Source organism: Colossoma macropomum, unplaced genomic scaffold (assembly GCF_904425465.1).
Source record: "Colossoma macropomum unplaced genomic scaffold, Colossoma_macropomum, whole genome shotgun sequence".
NCBI classification, from domain to species: domain Eukaryota; kingdom Metazoa; phylum Chordata; class Actinopteri; order Characiformes; family Serrasalmidae; genus Colossoma; species Colossoma macropomum.
In genome coordinates this window covers 1,215,418-1,240,922 of record NW_023494790.1, presented here as the reverse complement: position 1 = coordinate 1,240,922, position 25,505 = coordinate 1,215,418, and the positions used below count along the sequence as shown (strand labels likewise).

Sequence of the window (25,505 nt, the reverse complement as noted above, 5' to 3'; positions counted from 1 at the left end):
TAACTGTACTGTGCTATACTGTCCAGTAAAACAGCAGCACAAGACAGAACCTTGTCCAACTTGAACATGCTTTGTGAGACAGGCTGGTTTGTTATTCATGTGTTTGTTTGTCTTTTCTTCTGTTTCCAGCAGCGTGCTGCCTGCCTGCTCTCTGTATGTGACATCAGCACCGGTGTGAGTGTGTGTGTGTGTGTGTGTGTGTGTGTGTGCGTGAGTGTGTGTGTGTGTCAGCTGCTGCTGAACGACCATGACGGAGCTGGGTATGAAATGGGCCTGCGAGTACTGCACCTACGAGAACTGGCCATCTGCTGTCAAATGCACCATGTGTCGCGCTCAGAGGCCGAGCGGCACCATCATCACCGAGGAGCCGTTTAAGAGCGGCTCCATGCTGGACTCCCCGCACGGCGACTCAGGTGGCAGCAGCCTCCTGATCTGCCCAGATTCCAGCGCCCGGCCCCGTGTGCGCCAGGCACAGACCACCGAGTCCAGCGCCAAGTGGTCCTGCCACATGTGCACCTACCTGAACTGGCCGCGCGCTGTCCGCTGCACGCAGTGTTTGTGCCAGAGGCAGCGCTCCTGCAGCCCCACCGAAACACCCCAGACCTCCGGCTCGGGCCTCAGGTACGGCTGGACGATGTGACTGTGTTTTCCACCATAATGATATGGATAATAACACGTTTTGTTAATTTTACTGTTAAAACACGTGACAATAAGTTAACATTCTCTACAGAGAACACAGTTCTGCACATTTTAATGCACAATTACTGTTTATTTGCAGAATTTTAACACATGGTTTGGGACATGAAATGACCTGTGCAAATACAAAGGCACATTTTATACTTCGTTTTATTTTTTTACCAAATAAATAGCAAATAAGTAGAAATTTTTGCTAAAATTTGTAGGAAAATGCATAACTTTTTCTCTTCTGTAGAGGATTTATGATATGATAAATGGTACTGTTGTTATTGTTGTTGTTGTTGTTGTTATCATTATTATTATTATTATTATTATTATTATTATTATTATTATTAGCAGTCTCCTCACGCCGTGTTGCGGCGTTCAGTAATGCTGTATTTATACCGGTATACCTCCCACCTCTACTGTACAGCTTAGCAGTCTCCTCTGAGTGTGTTGAGGCTTTCAGTATGCCATTTTTTTATCGTTACATCTCCCACCCTCAGGTTTAGGTCTGGGTCAGCGCCCCCTGTGGACCCATGTGAAGAGTATAACGACAGGAACCGGCTGAACACTCGTGCTCAGAGGTGGATCTGTGCTGCCTGCACGTATGAGAATTGGCCCAAGACGCCACGCTGTGTGGTGTGTGACCACCCACGGCCCAACGACGCCATCCAGCTGACTGAGCCGGACGAGCCGTCGCCGGTCATCAACGAGCAGGACCGCGTGCGAATGCAGCGAGCCGGAGGCGTATGTGGGCCTGTGGGCCAGAGGCGGTCCCCGCCCGCCTCCAAACGGGACTCGGAGGTACAGATTCAGGACATTCAGTGTATCGAGCTGGCTGCAGGAGCCCATGGCAGTAAGGAGGAGCTGGAGATGGACTTTAAAAAGCTCAAGCAGATCAAGAACCGCATGAGGAAGAGTGACTGGCTGTTCCTCAACGCCTGTGCAGGTAGGAATCGTGTTTTTATCAGTGTTACGACTTCCGCAGTTGTTTAAAGGGGAATCCTATGGATTTTTCAGAATTTCTCCACAATTAAATTGCTATATAATGAAAGTGGTTCAGAGTGGTTTGGTGTGAAATGTTCTGTTCTAGAGAAACTTACCGAGTCAGAATAGTTCACAGTGGAAGTGGTAAGAACCAGAACCTTCTCAGAACTCATCATAGAAACCCGTCTCATACATCAGGCAGCGCATTTGTATCCTTTCTTGTAGTAACTTTCACTGAGGGAGCTTTTAGAGGTGGTTCCTATTTATCTATATATATATGTGTATATATATATATATATACACTCCCCATGGACCCTCACAGAGCAGGTACTATAGGTATAGTATGGTACGGTATAGTATATCCACTCGTACCAGCACAACACACACTAACACCCCACCACCACGTCAGTGTTACTGCAGTGCTGAGAATGATCCACCACCCAAACAGTACCTGCTCTGTGAGGGTCCATGGGGGTCCTGACCACTGAAGAACAGGGTAAAAGGGGGCTAACAAAGTATCAGAGAAACAGATGGACTACAGTCTGTAACTGTAGAACTACAAAGTGCACCTATATAGTAAGTGGAGCTGATAAAATGGACAATGAGTGTAGAAACAATGACTGAAAACCCTGAAAAAAGACCAAGCTTCAGAGAATTAAGCAGAATGAAAGTGATGTAAGGAACAAACACCAATTATTTGGGCAGCACTACTGAGAGTGGATGAAGGACTGAAAATGCGCGTGTCCTTGTGTGAGTGTATGTGTGAATTAGAGTGTTGAGTGTTGTGATTGTGTTGTTAAGCTGTGTTCTGTGATGTAATGGTGAGTGCTATGCTATGCCTGGTGCATGTACACGATAACGGCACGCGTTCTTCTCATAGCCTTGAGCTCAGTGCTGGGCGGCGTTGATGAACATTTATTTAGAAAACAGATGTTCAAATGTCCAAAAAACCCCAGGCAGCCCTTCTGATGAGTGAATTCAGCTACTTTAAGGTCACCCATTGCTTATAAATGTATTCAGTAGAACACGACTTGTATAATAACCGTAGAAAAGCGTTGTCCAATAGAATGGAAGCTCTGGAGCAGCTGCATATAAGCCTAAGATCACTATGCCCAATGCCAGGCGAGGGGTGGGGCGGTATAAACCCCCCCAGCACTGGGCTGTGGAGCAGTGGAACTGCGTTCTCTGGAGTGATGGAGCTCCATCCAAAACCTTTGGGATGAGTTGGAGTGACCCAGAGCTGACCATCCAACATCAGTACCTGACCTCACTAATGCTCAATCAAATCCTCACAGCAAGGTTCAACATCTAGAAGTCTTCCCAGAACAGTAGAGGCTGTTGCTGCAGCAAAGAGGGACAAACTCCCTATTAATACCCTTCACTTCAGAAGATCTAACATCTAATCAATATCTGTTATTCAGAAATTCAGCTAATATTCAGTTAACCCTTAGGACCCAGACAAAACGACAGGTCACTTCTAGCCTTCATAACTTCAGAACGGTTTACAAACATGATCCACATATCAGGACTTTCAGCAGACCCGCCCCTAACTAGCAATCATGAGTCAGTGAGTAATTCGACCCGGAAAATCACCTAAAATCCTGATATTATTGCTCAGCTGTTTGGCCTCATATTCCAACAAAGGGATAAAACAGCGACATGATTCACCATCAGATCATCATCAGACTCTGCCTCACCGTCCAGAGTGATTTCATCCACCTGTGACCATCAATCAGCCAGAGATCAGCTCCAAAATCACCCACAACCCACTCACTACTGTTATATTACAGCTCTGCTTTTAGCTCATATTATAAACAAAGGGCTTTCAGCTTACATTGATTTTGAGTATTAAAAATATCCGATATTAAATATGCAACTCAATTTGTAAATAAAAATAAAGCCAGTCTTGCTGCGTATCAGTTTTAGCGCTCAGCCTGAATCCAAGAGGACAGAAAATCAATAAAACACGTGCGCCTTATGCTAATAGTGTATTTTTACTCATAATAACCAATAGAATGAATCACCATCACAATTATTGCTCTTTCAGCTCACAGACACTCCAGACTAACAGTTTCTGAAAAGTACAACTACTAAACTACTAAAATAACTACAACTGAACTTGTTTTCAAGATCTCTATAATTAAAAAAAATACAAAATTTAGAAGGTGCTGGGTAAATTTTTGATCAGAAATTACCAAAATTCATAAAGATATCAAATTTCTGTCAGCATTTACATGTCAAACAATGGCATATCTGAGCAGCCCAGGGTCTCCTGAAAATAACAACACAGGGTCTCCTGAAAATACATGTGTGACTGTCACATGTAAACACTTTATAATTGCAATTGTAATTGACCCAAAAAATACCAAACAAATTCCCTGAAATTTCAGGTTTCTAAGGGTTAATATTGCTTTGAAGGGATCCAGTTGGTGCTGTAGTGTATTACTCATTATTTCTTTTGCCAAGCATGTCAAAAGTTATTGTCTGGCCTGCCAGAAAAAAAAATATTGGTAACACTTTCTATGAATGTCACCTTTGTAAGCATCTATAAACACATTCATAACATGTTATAATGCATTCATAAGACATTATAAACATAGCTATAAATATTTATAAAAATGCATTATATGTTATAGCCATGTTTATTATGCATTATGAATTGTTAACATAATGCATTATAAGTACTGATCATAACAAATTATAAGAGCTCATAAGTGGTATTTGTCCGCTCTAAGTAAAGTGAAGCGTACTGTACTAAAGCCTCCTCCAGTGTTCAGAGTGAGGCTTCAAGTTGAAGTATTTACTGAAGGATTTACTGAAACACTAAAACATTCACAGTAAAACACATTACAGGCTTCAAATGTCAGAGTTTAAACTAGAGCTGCCATCAGTGTTTTACCCAATGTGGGAAAGGTAATGTTCACCACCGTTAGCTTGGTATTTGTCTTTACTTTACGCTCTCCAAGCTGGGACTGACTTCATTCACACTGACATTATAACAAGTTATCGACACTACTTATAATGCATTATAATAACAATTCATAATGTATAATAAACATGGCTATAAAGTGTAACTCAGTGTAATTCTTTTTATAAATATTTATAACCACGTTTATAATGCCTTATGAATACATTATAACATGTTATAAATGTGCTTATAGATGCTTACAAATGCGACGTTCATAGAAAGTGTTACCAGAATATTTTAATGTTTCGTGAGTTCAGTGAACTTGTTTCTTCGTGGTTGTTTTTTTGTGTGTAGTTCCTCCTTCAGTCAGGTTTGCAGGGCAGTGTTATGGTCTGCGAGCTCTTCAGTGGTGTCTGAATGAAGGCTCTGTCTTACTGTACCAGGCTGGAGCGTCTCCACAGGGTGAAATCATACATTATCAGGTCTGAGCTCACTCTGCCTGAGTCAGTACTGCCCTGTGTTCACGGTGTCGACAGGGATTTCACAGAATTCACACATGAATAATGTGATGTTTTTTAGCTGCTGCTTAATAATATTTATTTTAATCTTATGATCGCTTCCACAGGAATATGTGTCCCTTTGCATGGTTAAAGGCTCTTTGCATCATGAAAGGGTTCTTAAGATTAATGGAGAACGTGCCCTTTTTGGTGCTAAAGGGAACCCTTTTCAAAAAGGTTCTGTATAGAACCACAGCACATTCTCCATCAATCTGAAGAATGCTTTTGCAATGCAGATTAATGGAGAATGTGCTGTAGGTGGTTCTATACAGAACCCTTTTGAAAATGGTTTCTATGTAGCGTCAAAAAGGGTTCTGCTATTATTACAACGTCAAGCTTGTTACAATAGAAGAACCCTTTTTGGTGCTAAAAAGAACCCTTTTGAAAATGGTTCTATGTAGAACCATCCACAGCACGTTCTCCATTAATCTGAAGAACCCTTTCGCGATTCGGACCATTTGCTCATGCAAAGGGCTCTTTGAGTGTTCATAGTTCTAAACAGAACCATCTTTACCAAAGAACCGTTAAAGAACCATCTTTTTGGAAAATTATGCATCGTTTTTCTAACTGTAAAAACCTGCACACTTAACTTACATGCATGTTGGCTGGCTTAGAGGCAACAATCAGGACTTTCATGTTGCAGACTTTGTGGAAGATGTTTTGACGTTCAAACTCCAGGTTGTGAAGTGACTCTCGCTGCATTCCTCTCCTAAAAACTGTAAAAATTATGTATATCAATACTAACATTGCAGTTTTGGACAGGATGTCACTGAGAAACATCAGTAGCCTCATAAATACGATGCCTCCCCTCACAGTGTGAAACTAATCCCTTCCAAATAGAACCTCAGTTGCTTAACTTATTTCGCTGGCTGAAGAAGTACGACTTCATTAACTCGCTGGTTTTCGTATAGTGTAGCTAAGAGTAATGAGATGTTCACCAGTCATGATGTGTCTGCATGCACAGCGTGGCTGTGTTGTGTGTTCTGATGAGACACTTGAACTCTTATGCTTGTAGATGTATTTCGTTTTTTTCTGAATTTTCATGCCCAAATTATAAGGCAGATAATTCAGTAACTGCATAAAATAAACGTATTTTTTTTGTTTTGTTTTGTAAAATCTCCCCTCAGATTAACAGAACGTGTTTTATGATCACACATATTGCTATATGCTTACAATTTACTGCTGAAAGCCAAAAATCTCAGACGCTCTTTGTATTATTTTATAAAAGTAATTTTTACAGAGCAGATCACTGAAGAGACGCCGTCTGAGATCCAGTTTACAGCTCAGATTTGTGGAAAACTGGGTCAAATTTCAGTAAAAAAAAAACTGAGTTCAGCTTCTTTTATTATAAGGGTTTAAAATGACATCACCCATCTATCTGACTGGACAGAAGACAGTTAGAGCTGAAGTAGGAGTTAAAAAGGTTAAATCACTCTTCACAGATGAAACCGATAGAAATGTTTGCACATGAGAGTGTGGGACGACTGAGGAGTCAACGTGGAACACGAAGGCACTGAAAATACGGAACATGAATGCACACTCTTAAAAAGGTGGTTCTTCAGTGGTTCTTCAGAATGTGCTGTAGATGGTTTTCAGCAGAACCTTTTTGAAAAGGGTTCTATATAGCACACAAAAGCTTGACATCGTAACGATAGAAGGACCTTTTTTTTTCCTTTCAGAACAGTTGCCTGTATGCTAAATTAGTTTTAAACAATGCAGATAAAATTCAGTATCATTACTAAGTATACTTTCAAATATATCATAGTATTGTGCTGTCAGATGATATTTAAGTGTGAAATTAATAAAGTTAATCATCAAGCTTCCTAAATTCCCTTATTTTTATGGATGTCATAAAATTTGTTAACTCTCAAAGCTTGCATATTATGAGTACCCGAAATAAAATGCCCATTATATATTAAATATATTGCAATAAGTACAGTGTGATTCAGAAAGTTTAATCTGATTTCAAACTGATTTATTTCTCTTGTAAATCATTACAGATCAGTGCAGTAAACTGTAAATGGTTTAAATGAGCATAAAGTTTATTATGTAATTGTAGAAGGTCTCAGTCTGAACCTCCTCCAGCTGTACAGACAACATCAACGCCATAGTCAAACTCATCCCATACTGGATTGAGCGTGTCGGGTGTCGCTGCACTCACGGCTCATTCAGTGCGATTTCGGAGATCATCCAGTGTTGTGGAACCAACGCCGAACGCTCTGAGCTGTTGGAGCTTCACTGCCCACGAAAATCACACTGCACAGTTATGACGGATTCACTCTTATTGAAGTGGAGAACGCAGAACGCTTTCTGCTCAGGGGTCTCATCTCCTCTCAGACTGAAGGAGCCATCTTCCACTGACAGTCAGAAACTCTATGACCCCCTCTTTCAATTGGATTGTGATTGGCTCCTATAGGCGCCTCACGGTTGTAAAAATATGGTGCTTTAAAATCTGATGAATCTTTTCGAATCACCCTGTGTATCATTTAAACTGGAGAGCAATATCATATGGTATCTCCGTAACATAATTATACCAGTAAACATGATATGCTGAATGTTTGACGTTGAAAGTTAACTTAACCTCATAGAAAAGTTACTAAAATTCCGCTGTTTTAAAAAGTGTATAAACAGTGTAAATGAATTTGCACAATAATCCTAATTTTAAACTGGAGACTGAGTATTATTTTGTGACTCATTAAAATCGGTTGGGTTATTATGTTATAGTTCTGGCCTACTGTGCCGGGTCATGTAGTGTATAAGGGTTTGGAGCGAAACGCGTCCTTTCAGTTCCTTTTAATACTCTTCACTCGGTTTATTTATACCAGAAAGCAAATCTGCTAATAAATGGAAGACGCTCAGTCATTTATTAAGGCAGTAAAGGGGGCTTATCGTGCGTGTGGGGCATGTTTGCTGTAGACGCTGTTCTGCTTTGCTCTACAGCGTTATAAATATCTCTGACGGGCACCCGGCCAAAAAATAAACAGCAGCTTGTAAACAGTGATCACTCAGACCTTCACAGTTCAGTATGTGTGCACGTGTGCCAGCATGCCAAGTGTGAGTTCACGCCTCGCTGGCGTGTTTATGCTGCCCGTCAGAGGTTTTTTCTGAATAATGATTTTCAGTTTCAGTTATCGTAAAGCAGCTCTGTGCTAATGATTTGGGTGTGTTTATCTTCAGCACTTATGAAGAAGAGCCGTTTTGTCCTTTCAACAAAAGTCAAACCACCTTAGGAGCCACAACATTGCTACACTAAAAGTACCCAAACCTTTGATCGGTACACTGTTTGCAGTTTTGCATATCGGGACTCCAGACTGCAAATAAAATGGTTGCAATTGGGACCACAGTTATTAATTTGCGCGTAATAAAATTAAGACGCCAGTGGAGACAAGTAGACAAGTTTTTATGAGTAGCTGTTTATTACTATCGTTCTGTATTTGATACTTTTTTTGTTTTTATGTATTTTATTTTATCGTTTTTCATCCTAAAAATGTAACCGATAGGCTATAGTGTCACACGGACGTGTCCAGCTGTCAAAAGACACAAATGCCTGCGTGGTCGTGGGGTTTCACCCAGAGCGGCAAAATGTGACTAACAAAAATGTTCGCACAGTCTGCGTCTCTCAGACCTTAAGAGCTCATCTGCTCAACCTCAGTCTGACTCAGGACCAGTGAACCAGTGAAAGACCCCCACGAAGATGCACACGAACAACCGTCCACTTCAAGCACTTCATGCAAAAGTACACTCACAGAAAGATTTCAGAACTTCTTGGCTTCAGGAGTTTCCCTGACTCTGGTATGATGACGTGAAGCAGACTATTCTGCGAATTCAGTTCCAAAAGAAGTGAAGACACATCTGGAAAAATGGATTTCTTAACAGGAAAGAATCTTTCAAAACATGGCGAGAGTTGAATGCTTAAGAATGAAGGTGATTTCATTATCGCAAAGAGAGCTTCTGAAGAAACTCAGAGTGCAGGGGTCTTTAAAATTCAGTAAGGTCCAGTTAGAGAAAATGTCCTCAAGCGAAGGTCCAGAACATCATAATGTCTAACTTGCATCATGATTCAGTGCCATATACTGTTTACTGAAGTAGCCTAGTAGGTATATCAGCATCTTATACAGTCAACAACTGAATATCAAATCAAATAAAGTGCAGTTCAGTCATATTTCAACAATATTTACTGTCAGTTTTCTCTTTTTAGATCATGACGTGAAATAACTTCCCTCTGACTCACTTTCTTCTCCAACTGCTGTGTCTCGCCTCGTCCCTCCCCTGTGTGTGCGTCACTCGCTCGAGTCTCAGTGCTCATTGTAATGCACAGATCTGATTGGCTGAGTAGTGTCACGTGTGATATGTACAACTCATGCGATTGGTCTGTGAGTCTCCCAATTAAAACAGGACCACCCCGTCAAAATTTAAATAGCTGTCCATAGTTTATCGGTTATAGGTCCAGGTCCGCATAGGACAGCGTCTGGGTCTGGACTCGGATTGCGGCCCGCCTATTAGTGACCTCTGTCGTAGTGTCTCATGCATGCAAAAACCAAAAAAAACAGCCGAGAAAGAATTAAGAGAGCTTAAACTTAAATTCAACACAGCCGACATGATCACACGCGAGGAACTACTCTTCACCAAAATCACCTCCCAAATCTTTTTAATGAGGAAAAAAGCGGACTGGATGCGTCGGAGATGTGTGATCATATGTACGACAAGAATCAGGCAGAGATGCTCAAATAAGTGCTAAATTATTATTTATTGACACACACACTAACAGCAGGCCATGTAGGAGGAGAACAGAGTGAAGGACACAGCACCTCCACACTTTTACTCCCCGCAGGTTCACCCAACACCACATGTGTAATATAAATGTGTGGGGGGTGAACAGAGTGAAGACACTGAAAATGGGTTATTTTATATGTTCTTCACAGAAAACGAGCAAAGACCAAGAATCTGAGATTAAAATAATAATAAATCACATCTTTTATTTATTTTGGTCAACATTGAAAACGGGTCCCACAGATCTGAACACCACACAAGGGTTAAAAAAGCTGTTGACACCTGATTTTTCTTTTAGTGGCTCCTTGAACTAGTTTTTCGTCTGGAGCTTTGCATACTTGACTCAAAAACATCCCGAGCCGTAGATTGTCACGTTGCCCATCCAGCTGTATGACTGTGGCCTAATGGCCTTTGCAGTATCAGATTATAGCCGATTATTACGTTGCTGCTGTTGCCAGATCTGAGCGTAAGTCCTTCAGACTCTAATGCGTTCAGCTACTTCAGCCGCCTGCTGTTGTGAGTTGCTATTGACTACAGGAACAACAGGACAGGCTGAGTGAAATACCACGGCTCTGTTTTCGGCGCACCCTAACGGCAGAGGTCACGCGTGTGTCATAGGGAGTGTTTGTGTGTTACATGTTGGCTGGAACATATTTAGAGCCGGGCTGGTTATTATGGACCAGCTGAGACGGTGAGCAGCTGCTGCTTCATGAGCTGGATTTTTCACTTCAGGCCTCATGATGTGGTGATATCACAGCATTTGAGCCATGATAGAATTTTATTGGTATATTTATTTTATATACTTTTCATTGCAAGAGAAAATGATTTATCTTAAAGTTTCTCACTTCACTGAAGTATTCAGCGTTCAAAAAGCTTTGGCCTTTCATTCCCATATTTAGCAAACGTGTTTCTTTCTGAACTAGACAAACAGGTTTTTTTCCATATTTAACAAGTTCTTTCATGCAGAGCAATTTACAATTACAATTATTTACACCGATCAGGTGTAACATTATGACCGCCTCCTTGTTTCTGCGCTCATTGTCCATTTTATCAGCTCCACTTACTATATAGGTGCACTCTGTAGTTCTACAGTTACAGACTGTAGTCCATCTGTTTCTCTGATACTTTGTTAGCCCCCTTTTACCCTGTTCTTCAGTGGTCAGGACCCCCATGGACCCTCACAGAGCAGGTACTATTTGGGTGGTGGATCATTCTCAGCACTGCAGTAACACTGACGTGGTGGTGGTGTGTTAGTGTGTGTCGCGCTGGTCTGAGTGGATCAGACACAGCAATGCTGCTGGAGTTTTTAAACACTGTGTCCACTCACTGTCCACTCTATTAGACACTCCTACCTTGTCAGTCCACCTTGTAGATGTAAAGTCAGAGACGATAGCTCATCTGCTGCTGCACAGTTTGTGTTGGTCATCCTCTAGTCCTTCATCAGTGGTCACAGGACGCTTCCCACAGGACGCTGTTGGCTGGATATTTTTGGTTTTCGTGGACTATTCTCAGTCCAGCAGTGACACTGAGGTGTTTAGGACGCGGCGTATCTTACTGAGATGAATCTTCTTCATCCAGTGAGCCACAAGTTTCCTCTTCAGATGCTCCAACATGGAGGACGTGCTCCAATGCCGGCTGAGGTCGGCTTTACAAACAGCACAACTGACAGTCTTTTTTTCGGGGTTTAGCGTGAAATTCTGAGGATTTTGTTCTCGAGGCTGCCATCGCGCTGTTGTTAACTCTGCAGTAAGCGGTAATATCAAAAGGTTCCTAGTGGGCCGATAAAGAAGCGTAACGAAATTAGTTGCCAACTAATTTGGTTGTTGATTGTAGTCGACTAAGTCGAATAATCGTTGCACCCCTAATGCGCACATAAAAACCTCCACTTTCACTAAAACTGCATGAAGCGCTGACCAGCACGAACAGTTAGTTCGGTTTTGACACGCGACTCCACCCAAATTCAGGCAGCAAGCTGCTATAAATAAGGAGAGACAAGCAATAAAACAATGATATGCATTTGATTTTGCATGGTGGAGCATCTTTTTGGCCAAGCATTAACGACCTGACTGGTTCCATTTAAACTGGCATTCACTCAGATGATAAGCGTCTCTGTTTTCTGTTTTTCTGTTTTCATGGTGGTGGATGTGAGAGTAACAGCGCTTCGTTAGCGCTACTTTAGATCAATAAACAAACACACGTGTGCAATTTAGTCCACTTTTAAGAGATACAGTATCACAATATAAACAACCTGATGTTCTTCAGAGATGTTGGCTAACAAATATTGCTATCTGAGGCTGTGTCTAATGAAGCAGCATCAAAACTAACACTGACACTGTTCACGATCAGGTTCAGTAATGGGCAGAGTGACCTAAACCATAAATAATTAACCAAAGTAAAAGTATCTGGGTCAAAATCAGGTCAAATAAATCCACTTAAGTACTGAGTACTAGAGTGGATCTTCTTACTACATCCAACATTTATCAGTGTAGGAAATGAAGATTGTCCAGTTCTGACCAAAAAAAATCCCACAATGTCAGAGATGGAACCAATCACAAAGCTGTACAGATTAGGGCTGCTGCAAACGACTAATTTGATAGTCAAATAATCTATCGATTACTGAAACGAATAATCGATTATTCCGATTATGAATCGCTACATTTCCAAATAACTCCTATGTACCTATCGGTTTTTAAATTTAGCTTGAGGTTGTTTTATGCATTTTCTAACTAACAATGAAGACAGTACAGATGAATAACATTCAAAAGTTCAGTTTTAATTAACTTTCCTGCCAATAGAAAAGATAAAAAATAGAACTCCAATGTATTTTTCCTGTCAGAATTTAAAGCCAATGATGTGCAAAGCAGCAGCTATAAAATATTAAACTAAATCAGTTTTCCTTTAAGCAAGTATATAAAAAATCAATCTAAATTTAAATGTTAAATTTAAACAGTGCAGTCAGAGGAAAGTGGGCTTCACCTTCCACCTATCCATCCCTCTCTCCTGGTGCCATCCCCCACTTCACTCTCCCTCTCTAATCCTCTCAGTAAGTCAGAGTCGTGTCCTTTAGCCTTTCGGAGAGGCAGAATTGCCTCTGTGTCTAAGGTGAACTCTTCTACAGCCTGTGTGTGTCAGTCACTCAGAGGTTGCGTTTGAGTCCCTCAACAGGACTAGTTTTATTTAAACAGTGCTTTATTGACCCGCCTGATTTCAGGTCCATAAGCTCATTCTTTAAACTCAAATAAACAGCAGAAATTCAGTCTTAAATAATTTAAAGACTGCAGCACTGGGGCTGGAGCCACACGCTTTTATAACCTAGGAATAACTCCATTCGTTTGCTTTGAAGTCCATGTAGTTACTGATTAATAAGCCTTTGTATGAAATAAACCTGCATTGTTAAGGTTAATTTGCTTTTATTGGTCAATTTTTTTTTAATTATCTTTTGTAGAAACGTTTTTTCTAGTGCTGAAGATTCAGACTGTGTACTCTTTAAATGCGATTGCGTTTTGTGTTTCACACTCTGTCTGTATTGCTGTTGTATAGTTATACAACATAAGCTATAGTATAGCAATATAGTGTCTCCTCTACTTCTATATGGTTCGTTGTAGCCTATTTAAACCTTATTTTGGCTAGAATTCTTGGCTGCTTTGCTCTTTCAGCCAAAAACGGAAAGTACCTTTTTTTAAACCTTTTGTGGCTGAAATATCAGTGTATCCCCAGTATAGACGTGACATTTAATTATTCCATATTAATCTATAGGTATCCTGTAGGTTCCTCAGTGGCACAACTGCCTGGCTTCTCCTTACTGTCTGAAGATAACACTTCAGATATCTGAAACTTGCTAACTCCTCTAACTGCTGGTGGTGGATCACTGCAGTAACACTGACATTGTGGTGGTGTGTTAGTGTGTGTTGTGCTCTCTCTCTCTCTCTCACTCTCTCTCTTTTTCTCCATATATATATATATATATATATATATATATATATATATATATATATATATATATATATATATATATAAATAAAATGTGTATATGTAGCAGTCTCCCACAGTCAGGGGAATTTGCTGTCTAAGGCATCTTCCACACCTGCTCTGTTAAATAACTCTCACAAAAGCCCTTTCTGAGGCTGTGAAACTCAGGGAGCCTCAGTTTTGGTGGCTTAAACAGTATTTACCTGTTTTACCTGCTCTAATATACCTGACTTAAATCTTCAGCTAATGACTTAAAAATATTTCTAAGTGCTTGAAAAATGCGAAGCTGTGCGGTGCCTGGGGTCGGGGACAACTCCACTGGCCTAAACCTCTAAAAACCTGTCTTGTTTGGATTTTCCCTCTAGCTGAGCTCCTTATTCACCTGCTTGTGTGGCTTCACTGTCAAGCAGAGTTGAAGGTCAAGCAGGGCCGGGCAGGGCGATGACATTTATCGTTACTGTGATAAACTTCATCACAGTGTGTTTTTCCAAGCGTATCGTGGATATCGTCAGCACTTGTATTTAAAATATTGAATACAAGTTGTTGTGTCAGTAATTTCTTATGGTATTTTTAGTTAGACGTCAGAAAAAATAAATATTGTGACAATGTGTATCGGGAAACATCTTGATGTATCACGATACTTTTGCCCATTTGCCCACCTCTAAGATGAAGCTAAAGCAGTGAAAGCTAAGGTGATTTCAGCACTGGGTTCTAGACACTTGGCTGTGCCTCCAGGGTCTCCAGACGTCTGCATTCAATTTTTAGTTCTTACTGAAGTCACCGAAGAGCCAGGACTGTTTTGGACCAGCTATTGGTCCATAACTGTTGACAGGGTGAACGTACAGACATGATACACGCATTACAACAATCAGCAGGACTCGCCCTCTTTAACCGTCACCGCTTAATCAAGGTGAGGAAACATAATAATTTCATTATTTTTGCTTATCTTGGCCTTGAGGAGAATATCCCAAGACCTGCCTTGCTGGTAATCAGAATTGTAGCACTCAGTGTAAATCCAAGAGGAGAGAGACTCAATAAAAAATATGACTGCCTAATGCTAATCATGTATTTTTACACAATAATAAGAGTCACAGACACTCTAGTCTAACAGTGAAAGTATATCTGATAACTGTTTTCTTAGTTTAAATTCCAAAAATGTACATTTTAAAATAAACTAAAACGTGCAGGGCAGCTGGACTCCATGACCAGCGTTGAGAAACGCTGCCCTAGTGAATGTTACGTGCCAGTGTGTTGGCAGACATCTACATACACAACGCCCGCACATCTCAGATTCAGACAGGTTTGGTGAGTTTGTAAATCAGCAAAACTACCAAAGTTACTTCTTCCATCTTTGGGTCTTTGGGCAGCTCTTCTAGAAACAGAAATGACCACCTCAAGTTGGTGCTTAAATTCATAATCAGCCTAGCGAAGGCTCAGTGGGTGATGCAAGTAAGCCCCACCTGTCAAATCTGAATTGGAGAAAAATGTGCAGAAGCCCTTGCAAATTGATGTCTACTCTGCTTTGTTTTTACTTTTTCTTCTGCCAAAAGGACGTTTTTCTTCTGTCGTGTTACCCATGCTGACAGAAATGGGGTTACGACCTGCAAAAGTGTAGAAAATCAGCTTTCACATGAAACTGAAGATGCACCAATTACTGATGAGGGTACATACAGTTCATGCAACTCAAGATCAACAATCTCTTCTGTACAATTAGCAAGCAAGCGTAGGGGGCAGAAGTACACTCAGCTTATTTAATCTCTATAGAAAAGCGTTGACCAATAGAAAGGGACACACTGGAGCATCTTAAGGTCACCATGACCAGCGCCAGTCATGAAATTATGGAGCATCTAAGCTTTCTCGTCATGTTTACTGAGATTTCTGACAACATTGTGTAACACTTGTTCAGTCGTGGGCGGAGCATGAATGTTAATTAAGTACTCTTCATTGCGAACGACATTTTTTTTTCTCTAGTTCAGCTGTCTCTTATTCCATCATGCTTGTTTTGATCTATTTTAGCACCAGATTTGCCTTCTTTTAATTATGGATTTAAAGGGGAACCTTTTTTGAAGATGCATACCTTACTCAGATTTCTTTCCAGTGGTGGTGATGGGAACCAGGGGTCACAATGTCAACAAAACACAAATAGACATTTTATTTACTATCCAAAACAAGCATTAGACTTATACTCAGAGTTTTACATCGCTGCTGTCAGAACAAAACCTCTTATCTCCATTTTTGTTGTAAATTGTCTGATGAATGGGCCAAAAAAAACAGCCCCAAAATTACTTGGAAAAAAGTCTGGTTTCATTGACTTACATTAAAAGCAAAGCATGCTTTTTCCTTTTCTTGTTAAGTTACCATTTTGGAGATACGAGCTTTTGTTCCGACAGCAGGGATATATAATTTAATAAATGTAAAATAGTTGAAAATCTGAAGGTGCTCTTTTACTGTACAGCACCCTCTGTGTACCTCTGCACCATGAATAACTTTAAAGAAACCTTTTTTTTGGATGAAAATCATCTAAAAACAGTCATGAAACAGTGTCTCAGACATCAGGCAGTGAATTCATAACCATTTCATGTAATAAGTCTGTATGAAGGAGCTTTTAGAGGCATTAAGCTCTTCAGATGTCTGTCACCACCACAGTGAACAATCTGACCCAGTAATTTTCTCTAGAAGTGAGCATTGCACACCAAACCTGAATGACTCTGAACGACTGTTTACCTCTCAACAACTTGATGTTGCGGAAGTCTTTGAAAGAAATGGCTGAATTCCTTTTTAAATTCTTTCTGCATTCTTGGATTTGTACTTTACGTTTTAGTGTGATGCCCTTAGCGATGTCTGCATTTTTGGCATCTTTAGGTAACATTTACTCAAACAGCTGGCAGGTCACTCATCCTCTGAGCAGCATGTAGATCAGAAAGTCTAGACCTTTGCTATTTCCAGTTGTTAAGACGGTGCTGTGTGTCAGTATCGCTTGAACTGGGACCAAAATTCCAGCAGAAAAACAGACACCAGCTTCCCTTTATATTGAGAGCTCTGGCCAAGACTTCAGTGCTGAAAGGACTGTCTGAACATGTGTTTAGTGTAGGAGTGAAGGAGGGCAGCAGATTTGCTAAAAGGGGAGCTAATCACCCGAGTCTACCAACACTTTGTGCTGGTAGGGACAAAGGCTACGTTTACGCAGCAGGTAAAAGTGGCCCAAATCCGATCTTTTTCCTCAGATGTGTGTCTGTGTGTCAGTGTGAACAGCAAAAAATGCATTGAATCTGACATTTTCGATTCCGATTCGATACGCTTTCATATGTGGTACTGAAATCCAATACATGTCCGATCTGCGGCAATGCGACTCAGTCTGAACAGCCAGATCAGAATTCATGAGACTTTTACGTCAGTCCAACTCGACATTCGTCATGATTTCGCGCTGTTGAGACTGATAAACATTTAGTCTGATGTTTCTGTACTAAATTAGAAGAAACTCATCAAACCCCGTGTTCAAACGGAACGGCCGATCGCGGCCGAAGGAGACCGCGGCTGCAGCGTCGGAGAACAGTTTAAAGAATCCGAGGACACGACCCAAAGAAGTGGCCGAATAACGAGCCCTTTTTCAGCGAACTCGAACACGCTGTGTGTGATGAGTCCAGCTGTCAACCACTGGAACTTTATACTCGCTCCTGTGATGCTGGCGAAGACGAAACTGAAAGCTGCAGGAGCGACAGGCGTTCGCTGGCCATCATGACTGTTTACCTCTGGACGAGCCGCCTCGTGAAGCACTGTCCTTTGCGCATGCGGGTCGGTTTAGGAGCTGATCTGTTCAGACTGATGTCGCATACAGATCACATTTAAAAGATAATGTGAACAGCCAAACAAAAGAATCGGATTTGGTGAGAAAATCAGATTTGGGCCACTTTTACCTGCTGTGTAAACGTAGCCAAAGAGACTTTAGCAGACATTAACGTCGGGCATATTGTAGTACTGGAGTCTGGTCTCAGTTTTGTTTTGGCCTTATAATCATTTAGACTCGGTTTCGTCTCAGCTTGACTCGGTCTGGACAGCATTCGGTCTCGTTCTCATCTCAGTCTCGCCGTCGCTAGGACTCCGTCTTGTCTTGGTCTGAACATCATGTTTGCGTTTCTGAATATTTGTGGTTCTGTTTGTGGTTCTGAATACTCTATTTCAGTTTAAGCCATTTGCTCAGTAGCTCCTTTTATTCGAGTGCAGCTTGATTTAATTGCAGTGGCCCTGCTGTCAGCCTGAAAGCTTTAATTGCAGTCTTTTGAGATTAAATAATTAGATACGATTAACGCTTCTGCTCTTGAAGAGAACACTTCTCAATTCAAATGAAAGCATTTTCAGGTTAGGTGTAGTCAAGTAGCCAGTCACTCATAAATGAATTTATGTGGACGTGATCTCCTACTTTACGGAAAGAGGGTAACACGGCTAGACCTTCTAAATTTAGAGCTGGTTCAGTCGTTTTGTTGGATTGTGAGTTTTGGCATTGTGCTGTTTATAATGGGCATACTTGGCAAAAAAATTGAACTGTCATAGTTTATTCTTACTCAGATGTGAAAAATGGGATTAAGAGCTGATTGTTGCTTGTTTAAGTGGGGAAAAGTACCTTAAATTGAGTTCATGTAGGGCTCTTGTGTCAAACACAAGGCCTGCGGGCCGGATCAGGTCTGTAGCACAATCCTATTCGGCCCTTGAAATTATTTTGATTTTCTATTAATATTAGCCCGTTTCACAATAAGCTGCACTACAATCCTCAGCATGCAATGCAGCATGATTTGTGCTGTCATATCACCAAACACACTAACTGCATTTCTGCACAGCTCAACCAACATAATGACTATCAACACTAGAAACATTATGAACACTATAAACACTCAGCAGCTCAGAAACGGGTCCCAAGTAGTAATGAACCTGCAGCAGAAGGAATGTCAGGTGTCTAGATCAAGGACCCAGGTAGGTTTAAAAGATTTACATCCTGAGGACATTTAAAGAGGCTTAAGTAATCTGTATCTAATGTAGCTTAAATACAGGGTCATTCAAAAAGATCCGATTTCAAAGCGCCATATTTTTACAACCGTGAGGCGCAGAGGAACCAATCACAATCCAATTGTAAGAGGGGGTCAGAGTTTCTGACTGTCAGTGGAAGATGGCTCCCTTCAGTCTGAGAGGAGATGAGACCCCTGAGCAGAAAGCGTTCTGCGTTCTCCACTTCAATAAGAGTGAATCAGTCATAACTGTGCAGTGTGATTTTCGTGGGCAGTGAAGCTCCAACAGCTCAGAGCGTTCGGCGTTGGTTCCACAACACTGGATGATCTCCGAAACCGCACTGAAAGAGCCGTGAGTGCAGCGACACCCGACATGCTCAATCCAGTATGGGATGAGTTTGACTGTGGCGTTGAAGTTGTCTGTACAGCTGGAGGAGGTTCAGACTGAGACCTTGTACAATTACATAATAAACTTTATGCTCATTAAACCATTTACAGTTTACTGCACTGATCTGTAACGATTTACAAGAGAAATAAATCATTTTGAAATCAGATGAATCTTTTTGAATCATCCTGTATATCAAGAATTGTAATATTCGAGGGTTTATTGAGATTTTTTTAATATGGCACTTTTAGTGGTTGAGTACATTCACGACTGCCAATGTTGGAAATATTCACTACAAAAAAGGAGCAAATGAGGAATTTAAGGTGTTTCAGTCTTTTGAATGCTTTTCTGTGTGGCCGTTGTGAGATTAGTCTCAGACTGATATCGGTAGGTGTGCTGTTGTAAAGACACTGTGTGTCTTAACAGTGTGATTTACAGGGTTAAGTGCCGTTAGCGGCTTTTCGATCCGCTCACAGCAGTTTCAGAGAGGCTCTCTTGCTCAGGAGTTGGAGTGCAGAGGTGGCAGAGCTTCTGCCGTCTGTATTGGGAAAGTACCTGAGCGTGTGACTAATGGAACGAAACGAAGATTAAAGTGCAAATTAAGTGCAAATGTCAAAGTACCCCAACCTCTTTCAGCGTACCCTAAAGCCACCCCCTCACCAACTGAGAGAAGAAACATTTTTGTACTATTTATGGACCAGCTGTTCTTCCGAAATAGTTCACACTATGGGCCCACGGGGGTGGATGGGTAGGTGGATGGGTCAGTAGGTAAAAAAATAAATAATTTTTAAAAAAATATGAAGTTTAATGTTATAATCTGTACTAAACCGAAGGTTTTAATAGAGATAGTAATGAGCTAAATATATACAAAATCATCATTTGCAGGGAACTTTCTGTTGGGAGGTCTGAATTTACACACGTGACAATAATACTTAAAATTCCTTAGTTTTTCCACGTTGTGTAAAGATCTTTTTAATTTCTTTTAAAATTAAATTGAAAGATTAAGATTTATCATGAGTTTCAAAAAAAAACTTTTTTCAAAATATGCTGTCTCATGTTTTCATGTCACTACCGAAACAGAGTTTGTGTCTGTGGGCGTAGCCATGTTTTAGCCACGCCCCTGCATGTTAGATCCCATTGTTTTGAAGCAAATGTGTCTCAAAGTCTGACAATCAGTGTGTAACATTAAGAATTGTGACTATGAAACACATTTTCTATAATTAAGTAGCTTTTATAAGTCATGAACTGGCTGTGTTTTTGATTTCTGCTCAAAATGAGCTAAAATTGTCACGACCGAAATGAATATTTGGTAGCGTTATAATTGTACATTCCCTTTTATCGCTACCAAAACAATCATTTATTTTAATAAAATTAACGTAATTAATGTATAGGGTCACTCAAAAAAAGTCTGAAATGCGTTTTCAGCTCTGACTTTGAAACAGTTTGATAGAATGATCCTTATAACTCAATACAACTTTGTTTTCTTTTACAGTTCGTGTTTCTGAAGTATTTTAATAACAAAATTGTGTAACTTTATCAAAATATATTGTGCTTAGGCAAAACATTTGGGCTCCTGTGGTTTAGAATCTGCACTTTTAACACAGTTTCTCCACTCGAATCAGTTACAACTGAGGAATGATTAAACCAAATATAAGAAATCATTTCAAGTCATATACAGCATGGGGGACATTAACGTGTGCAACTCTCTCTCTCTCTCTCTCTCTCTCTCTCTCTCTCTCTCTCTCTCTCTCTCTCTCTGTAGGAGTGGTGGAGGGCGATCTGGCTGCAGTAGAGGCCTATAAGTCCTCAGGTGGAGACATCGCTCGGCAGCTGACGGCTGATGAGGTTCGTTTGCTGAATCGACCGTCTGCCTTTGACGAAGGTTTCACGCTCGTCCACCTCGCCATCCGCTTCCAGAGGCAGGACATGCTCGCCATCCTGCTGACCGAGGTACACCCCCGAGTGTTTATCCTGCTTCACGCACCCAGAATTGTATCATAAGCATTCCCAGAGTTCCCAACCTAAAAGACATAAAAATGAAGCCACAACTATTGAATATTTGTATCTTTAAATATTCTGTTGAATGATATCTTTAATATAGAAATATTCTGTAAGGATAAGGAAAGCACACGATGTGTGTTTCACTTCAGTGATTAAAAGAGAGGGATTTTTAAGTTTTATTTGTCATTATTATTTGGTTTAGTGAGTAAAACGTCAAACACTACAACGTAATCAATGGAAAAACATCACTGGTAGACAGTTATTGTCATAGCAACTATGCATAAAATGCTGTTGTTAGGGATTTTGCCCAGTCAGGAATTCAACAGGGTGACGTTATCACCTCAAATTAGACCTCCAATTCGGACGGTTGGGAACAAGCTCTGGACAGCTGGATCCCTGACTAATGCTGAGAGATCAATGGGAGCTCAAAGGCGGAGCTGAGAGTGTGGAGGTGATGTCACACTCGTCTGCACTCTCCAATGAACAGCACGCCTGGTGTTAGACTATGAATGGAACATAAGTGAGCATCACTGAAAAATACCCCATAAAAACTCCAGTTAGTTATCTTGTTTTGCGCGTGCAGAGAACATATCACATGCGAATAGAACAAATGCCGCTATATTGGATCGCTTTCTTTTGCGATTTTATCGGTTCACTGGCGCCAAATATCAGTTTATTTATTGAAACGTACATGCACTGTAAACACTCAAAACGGACTCCCCCTCCAATTTGATTTACCCCATTCACTACTTCATGACTCCAATGGTGGCGCTAAGACGCTAATCAAATGAATAGGGTAAACCTGCGGTGAAGAAAAAGGAACTCGCAGGGAAGAAATGGTGGAAAATGAGGCGAAACAATTTAGAGACACATCGTGCTTGAAGTCTGGGGCCACTTCAGCTTTTACAGGATTGAAGGGACATGAAACGGACAAAGACTTCGCCATTTGCAAGAACCGAAAAAAATCTTGTTTCTGTACGTTTACACAGAAAAAGATCTTAGTGAGGCACAGCTGTGTTCTGTCTTCAGACATGTTAACCCCAGAGCTGTTCTGCTCTCTGGCAGTTTATGGCTATTTTATATTGGAGTGATGACACACACAGTCAGTGTTTGTGTGTAACAGAGGCATGATTGGTTGTCAAATTCTGTGAAACTGACACTAATAAATACATATTTATCATTTATCAATCCCGTTTCTTCTTTTCACTCCTACCCCTTGTTTTCGAGTGTCACCCTAACCCTTTGGAACTGAGTTACAGGGTAGTGGTTGAGATCTTCCCTCTGAAATGGGACCCTCAAATAAAAAGAGCATCACTTCATTAACAGCTACCAGCGCTGCTCTGTAGGCGACCCTGCCAGTCTGCAGTGACAGCAGAGGAGGGTAAAGTTCAGCTCCTCACTGCTGGGCTTTAGTTACACTTAGGGAATCATATGACTTCAAAGAGGGGGCAATTATTTATTATCACCCACCCCTAATTCTTCAGTGATATGAAGCTGAAGTCAGATATTCACCAGCTTTTTGTTTGAATTTTCCCGTTCCACCTTAAATGGTGCTGCAGTTACATTATGGCGCTTCAGGCGTCAGACCTGCTGGACTATTGTACAGGTATATAGGTACTGAGACATTAGCATACTATTAGCGATTTTTATGCCTGTTATGAAGAAAAGGACCATAATACACCGAAACGACATTAAACTAAGATAAAATGACGGTTATTGTAATTTTTAAACTGAGAAAATTCTCACATTTGTGTGTTTCTTTGGTCTCTTGTTCTCCATCTTGCCGGTTTTTCTTTTTTCTCATAACTCTCTGTTTGGAGTCTCTGAAAAACCTCTGTTTGGAGGGTCATGTAGCCCCAACACTGGGACACCCTACACCCAGCCACAAAACAGAGGGCTGGGGGCTGAGTGGTGGGGGCGAGGGGCGAAATGGGACTGGGCCATAATTCCTGCTATTTGCCTGTTGAGGAGTATTTTATTTTGTTCAGTTACACAGATATCGTGACGTATCGTAGAGGATTGTCTTGCAATATATTGAGTATCACAAAATCGCAGTATCATGATATCATCATGGGCAACATATCGTGAGATGCCCTGTGATTCTCACCCCTACTAACTAGCTCACAAGATATCGACTGCTTTTATCAAAATATGAAATTTGTTCCTGTGTTTACGTGTATTCAGATTTAATCTAATAATGTGATGTTTTTCAAGCAAAAAACACAAGTATTGCTAAGATAAATGGTTTTAAACTAGACTTTTGCGCAGTACTGTGTGTCTGTGATGCTATCTGAGAGCTGTGTTTGTGTTCTGTCTGAGGCGTAAGAGCATTTGGAGTGGCTGCTGTACCGTCAATGAAGGATTTACATGAGTGGATTACTGGAGCGCTGAGCTCTGATTGGTCGAGATTTGACCCTCACTAGCTATGAGCTAATATGTGCGAGTGACAGGATGCACACTGATTAGAACACACACACACACACACACACACACACACACACAAACACAGAGCAGGAAAGAGCAGATTACAGTGTCACAGAAAGACATGACATTACTGACTCTCTGCTGCATTACATAAAAGAGTCCTTCACTCAGACGGGCTTATATCGCTAATAATCAACAAAAGAATGGTGGAGACCAGATAATGTTATATATTAACTGGTCATTCCTTAGTGTTGGTCACACTATGATGTTGTGATAACATTGTGATGTGTACTGTGATATTGACGGCCCATGACTTTATTAGTTTTGGTGAAAATTTAGATTTAGTATCAGTTATTTTTATCTCTTTGTTGTGATGCACGCAAACCTTTCAGGTTTTAAAAAAGGGGATAAGTCAGAACTCTGACTTGTAATTGGATGCAAATTATACAACAGTCAGTTCCGGCCACGCGAGCTGATTGGTTGAGAAGCTTTCTAACTGTGCTGTTATTTCACCATAACATCACGGGTTTCTCACAAACACTGTATCACTCCGCTGAGACGCCGTTGCTAAGCAACTACTTTGACAGCTGTAGGAGACGCTCAAGCCCTTTGAACATTTTTACTTCTTACTTTGCCACAAACAGAAAACGGACACTTTTAAGATCACATTGGACCGACAGCCGATTTGGTCAGACTCTGAAGATGAGACGACACTAAATTCCCAAACTGTCATCACCACTGAGCAGCTTTTCAGTCGGCAGCTGTGACAGAAGAACAGCTGAACAACCTGGAATCAGCCAGAAATGAACCCAACACCATTCGCCAAACTAAATGGGCTGTAAGATGCTTTACAGACTGGCTGGAACAAAACAACATTAATACTGATCTGGCAAAAACTGACAAAACTGAGCTGAACTTGATATTGTGGCAGTTTTATGGCTGAGTCTGATTTGGTTAGACTCTGAAGATCAGACTACACGTTTGGCGAATGGTGTTGGGTTAATTTCTGGCTGATTCCAGGTTGTTTAGCTGTTCTTCTGTCACAGCTGCCGACTGAAAAGCTGCTCAGTGGTGATGACAGTTTGGGAATTTAGTGTAAGGAGCTGGAGAACGAACTGCCAGCTGTGCGGCGAGTGGGCGGAGCTCGTTACTCTGACGTAGCAACAAGCTGCTCGTTAAGGAACTATAATTTGGTGAAGGAACTGCGAACATTAAAACATATTAAACGCCGCGTTCACGGCCCAGTTTATTAATTTATTACTTTATTTATTTAACTGTCGTATTAAGCAGTAGAACACTCGAGGAGTGTGTTATCGCCAATTATTTTGTGATAACACACTCCCTCTCGGGTTCTGTTGCATTAATTTTAGGCAACCCTGGATAAATTACATATTTTGTTGATTGAAAGTGAAAAGAAGTAACACAACCTATTGTGTTATTTAAAAAAATGACATTTTTCTGAAAGTATTAACAAAGATACTTTATATTTGATTATAAATATGGTAAAATAAAATAGTAACTGTGACTTGTGCAAATGTTTGGACACCCTACTAAGTCAGTACTTAGTGACACCCCCCTCCCCCCCCCCTTTGGTGCATGTCACAGCTTGCAAACGCATTTTGTAGCCATTTAATAGTCTTTCTGTTCTTGTTTTAGGAGTTTTCACCCACTCCTCCTTGCAGAACGCTTCTAGTTTTGTGATGTTCTTGGGCCGTCTTGCACACACAGCATGTTTATGAGCTTTTCAGTTTACGATTTTCAGTGATGTTCAGGTCAAGAAAATGTGAGGGACAGTCCAAAAGCTTCAGCCTGCATTTCTTAAAGGAGTT

The 25,505-nt window shown here is 40.8% G+C and overlaps 1 protein-coding gene across 2 annotated transcripts in view; it reads left to right on the top strand.

Annotated features, from left to right (window-relative positions):
- Positions 1 to 25,505, top strand: part of zranb1a (zinc finger, RAN-binding domain containing 1a) — a 53,007-nt gene that overhangs the window by 7,708 nt on the left and 19,794 nt on the right. Inside the window, exons 2-4 of one of the 2 annotated variants that reach the window (XM_036571869.1) lie at positions 133 to 621; positions 1,182 to 1,627; positions 21,014 to 21,201. In XM_036571869.1, the coding sequence (XP_036427762.1) occupies positions 248 to 621; positions 1,182 to 1,627; positions 21,014 to 21,201 (1,008 nt within the window). In that variant the 5' untranslated portion in view covers positions 133 to 247. Of the gene's footprint in view, positions 1 to 129; positions 622 to 1,181; positions 1,628 to 21,013; positions 21,202 to 25,505 lie in introns of both variants that reach the window. The other variant, XM_036571868.1, reaches the window with a different exon arrangement.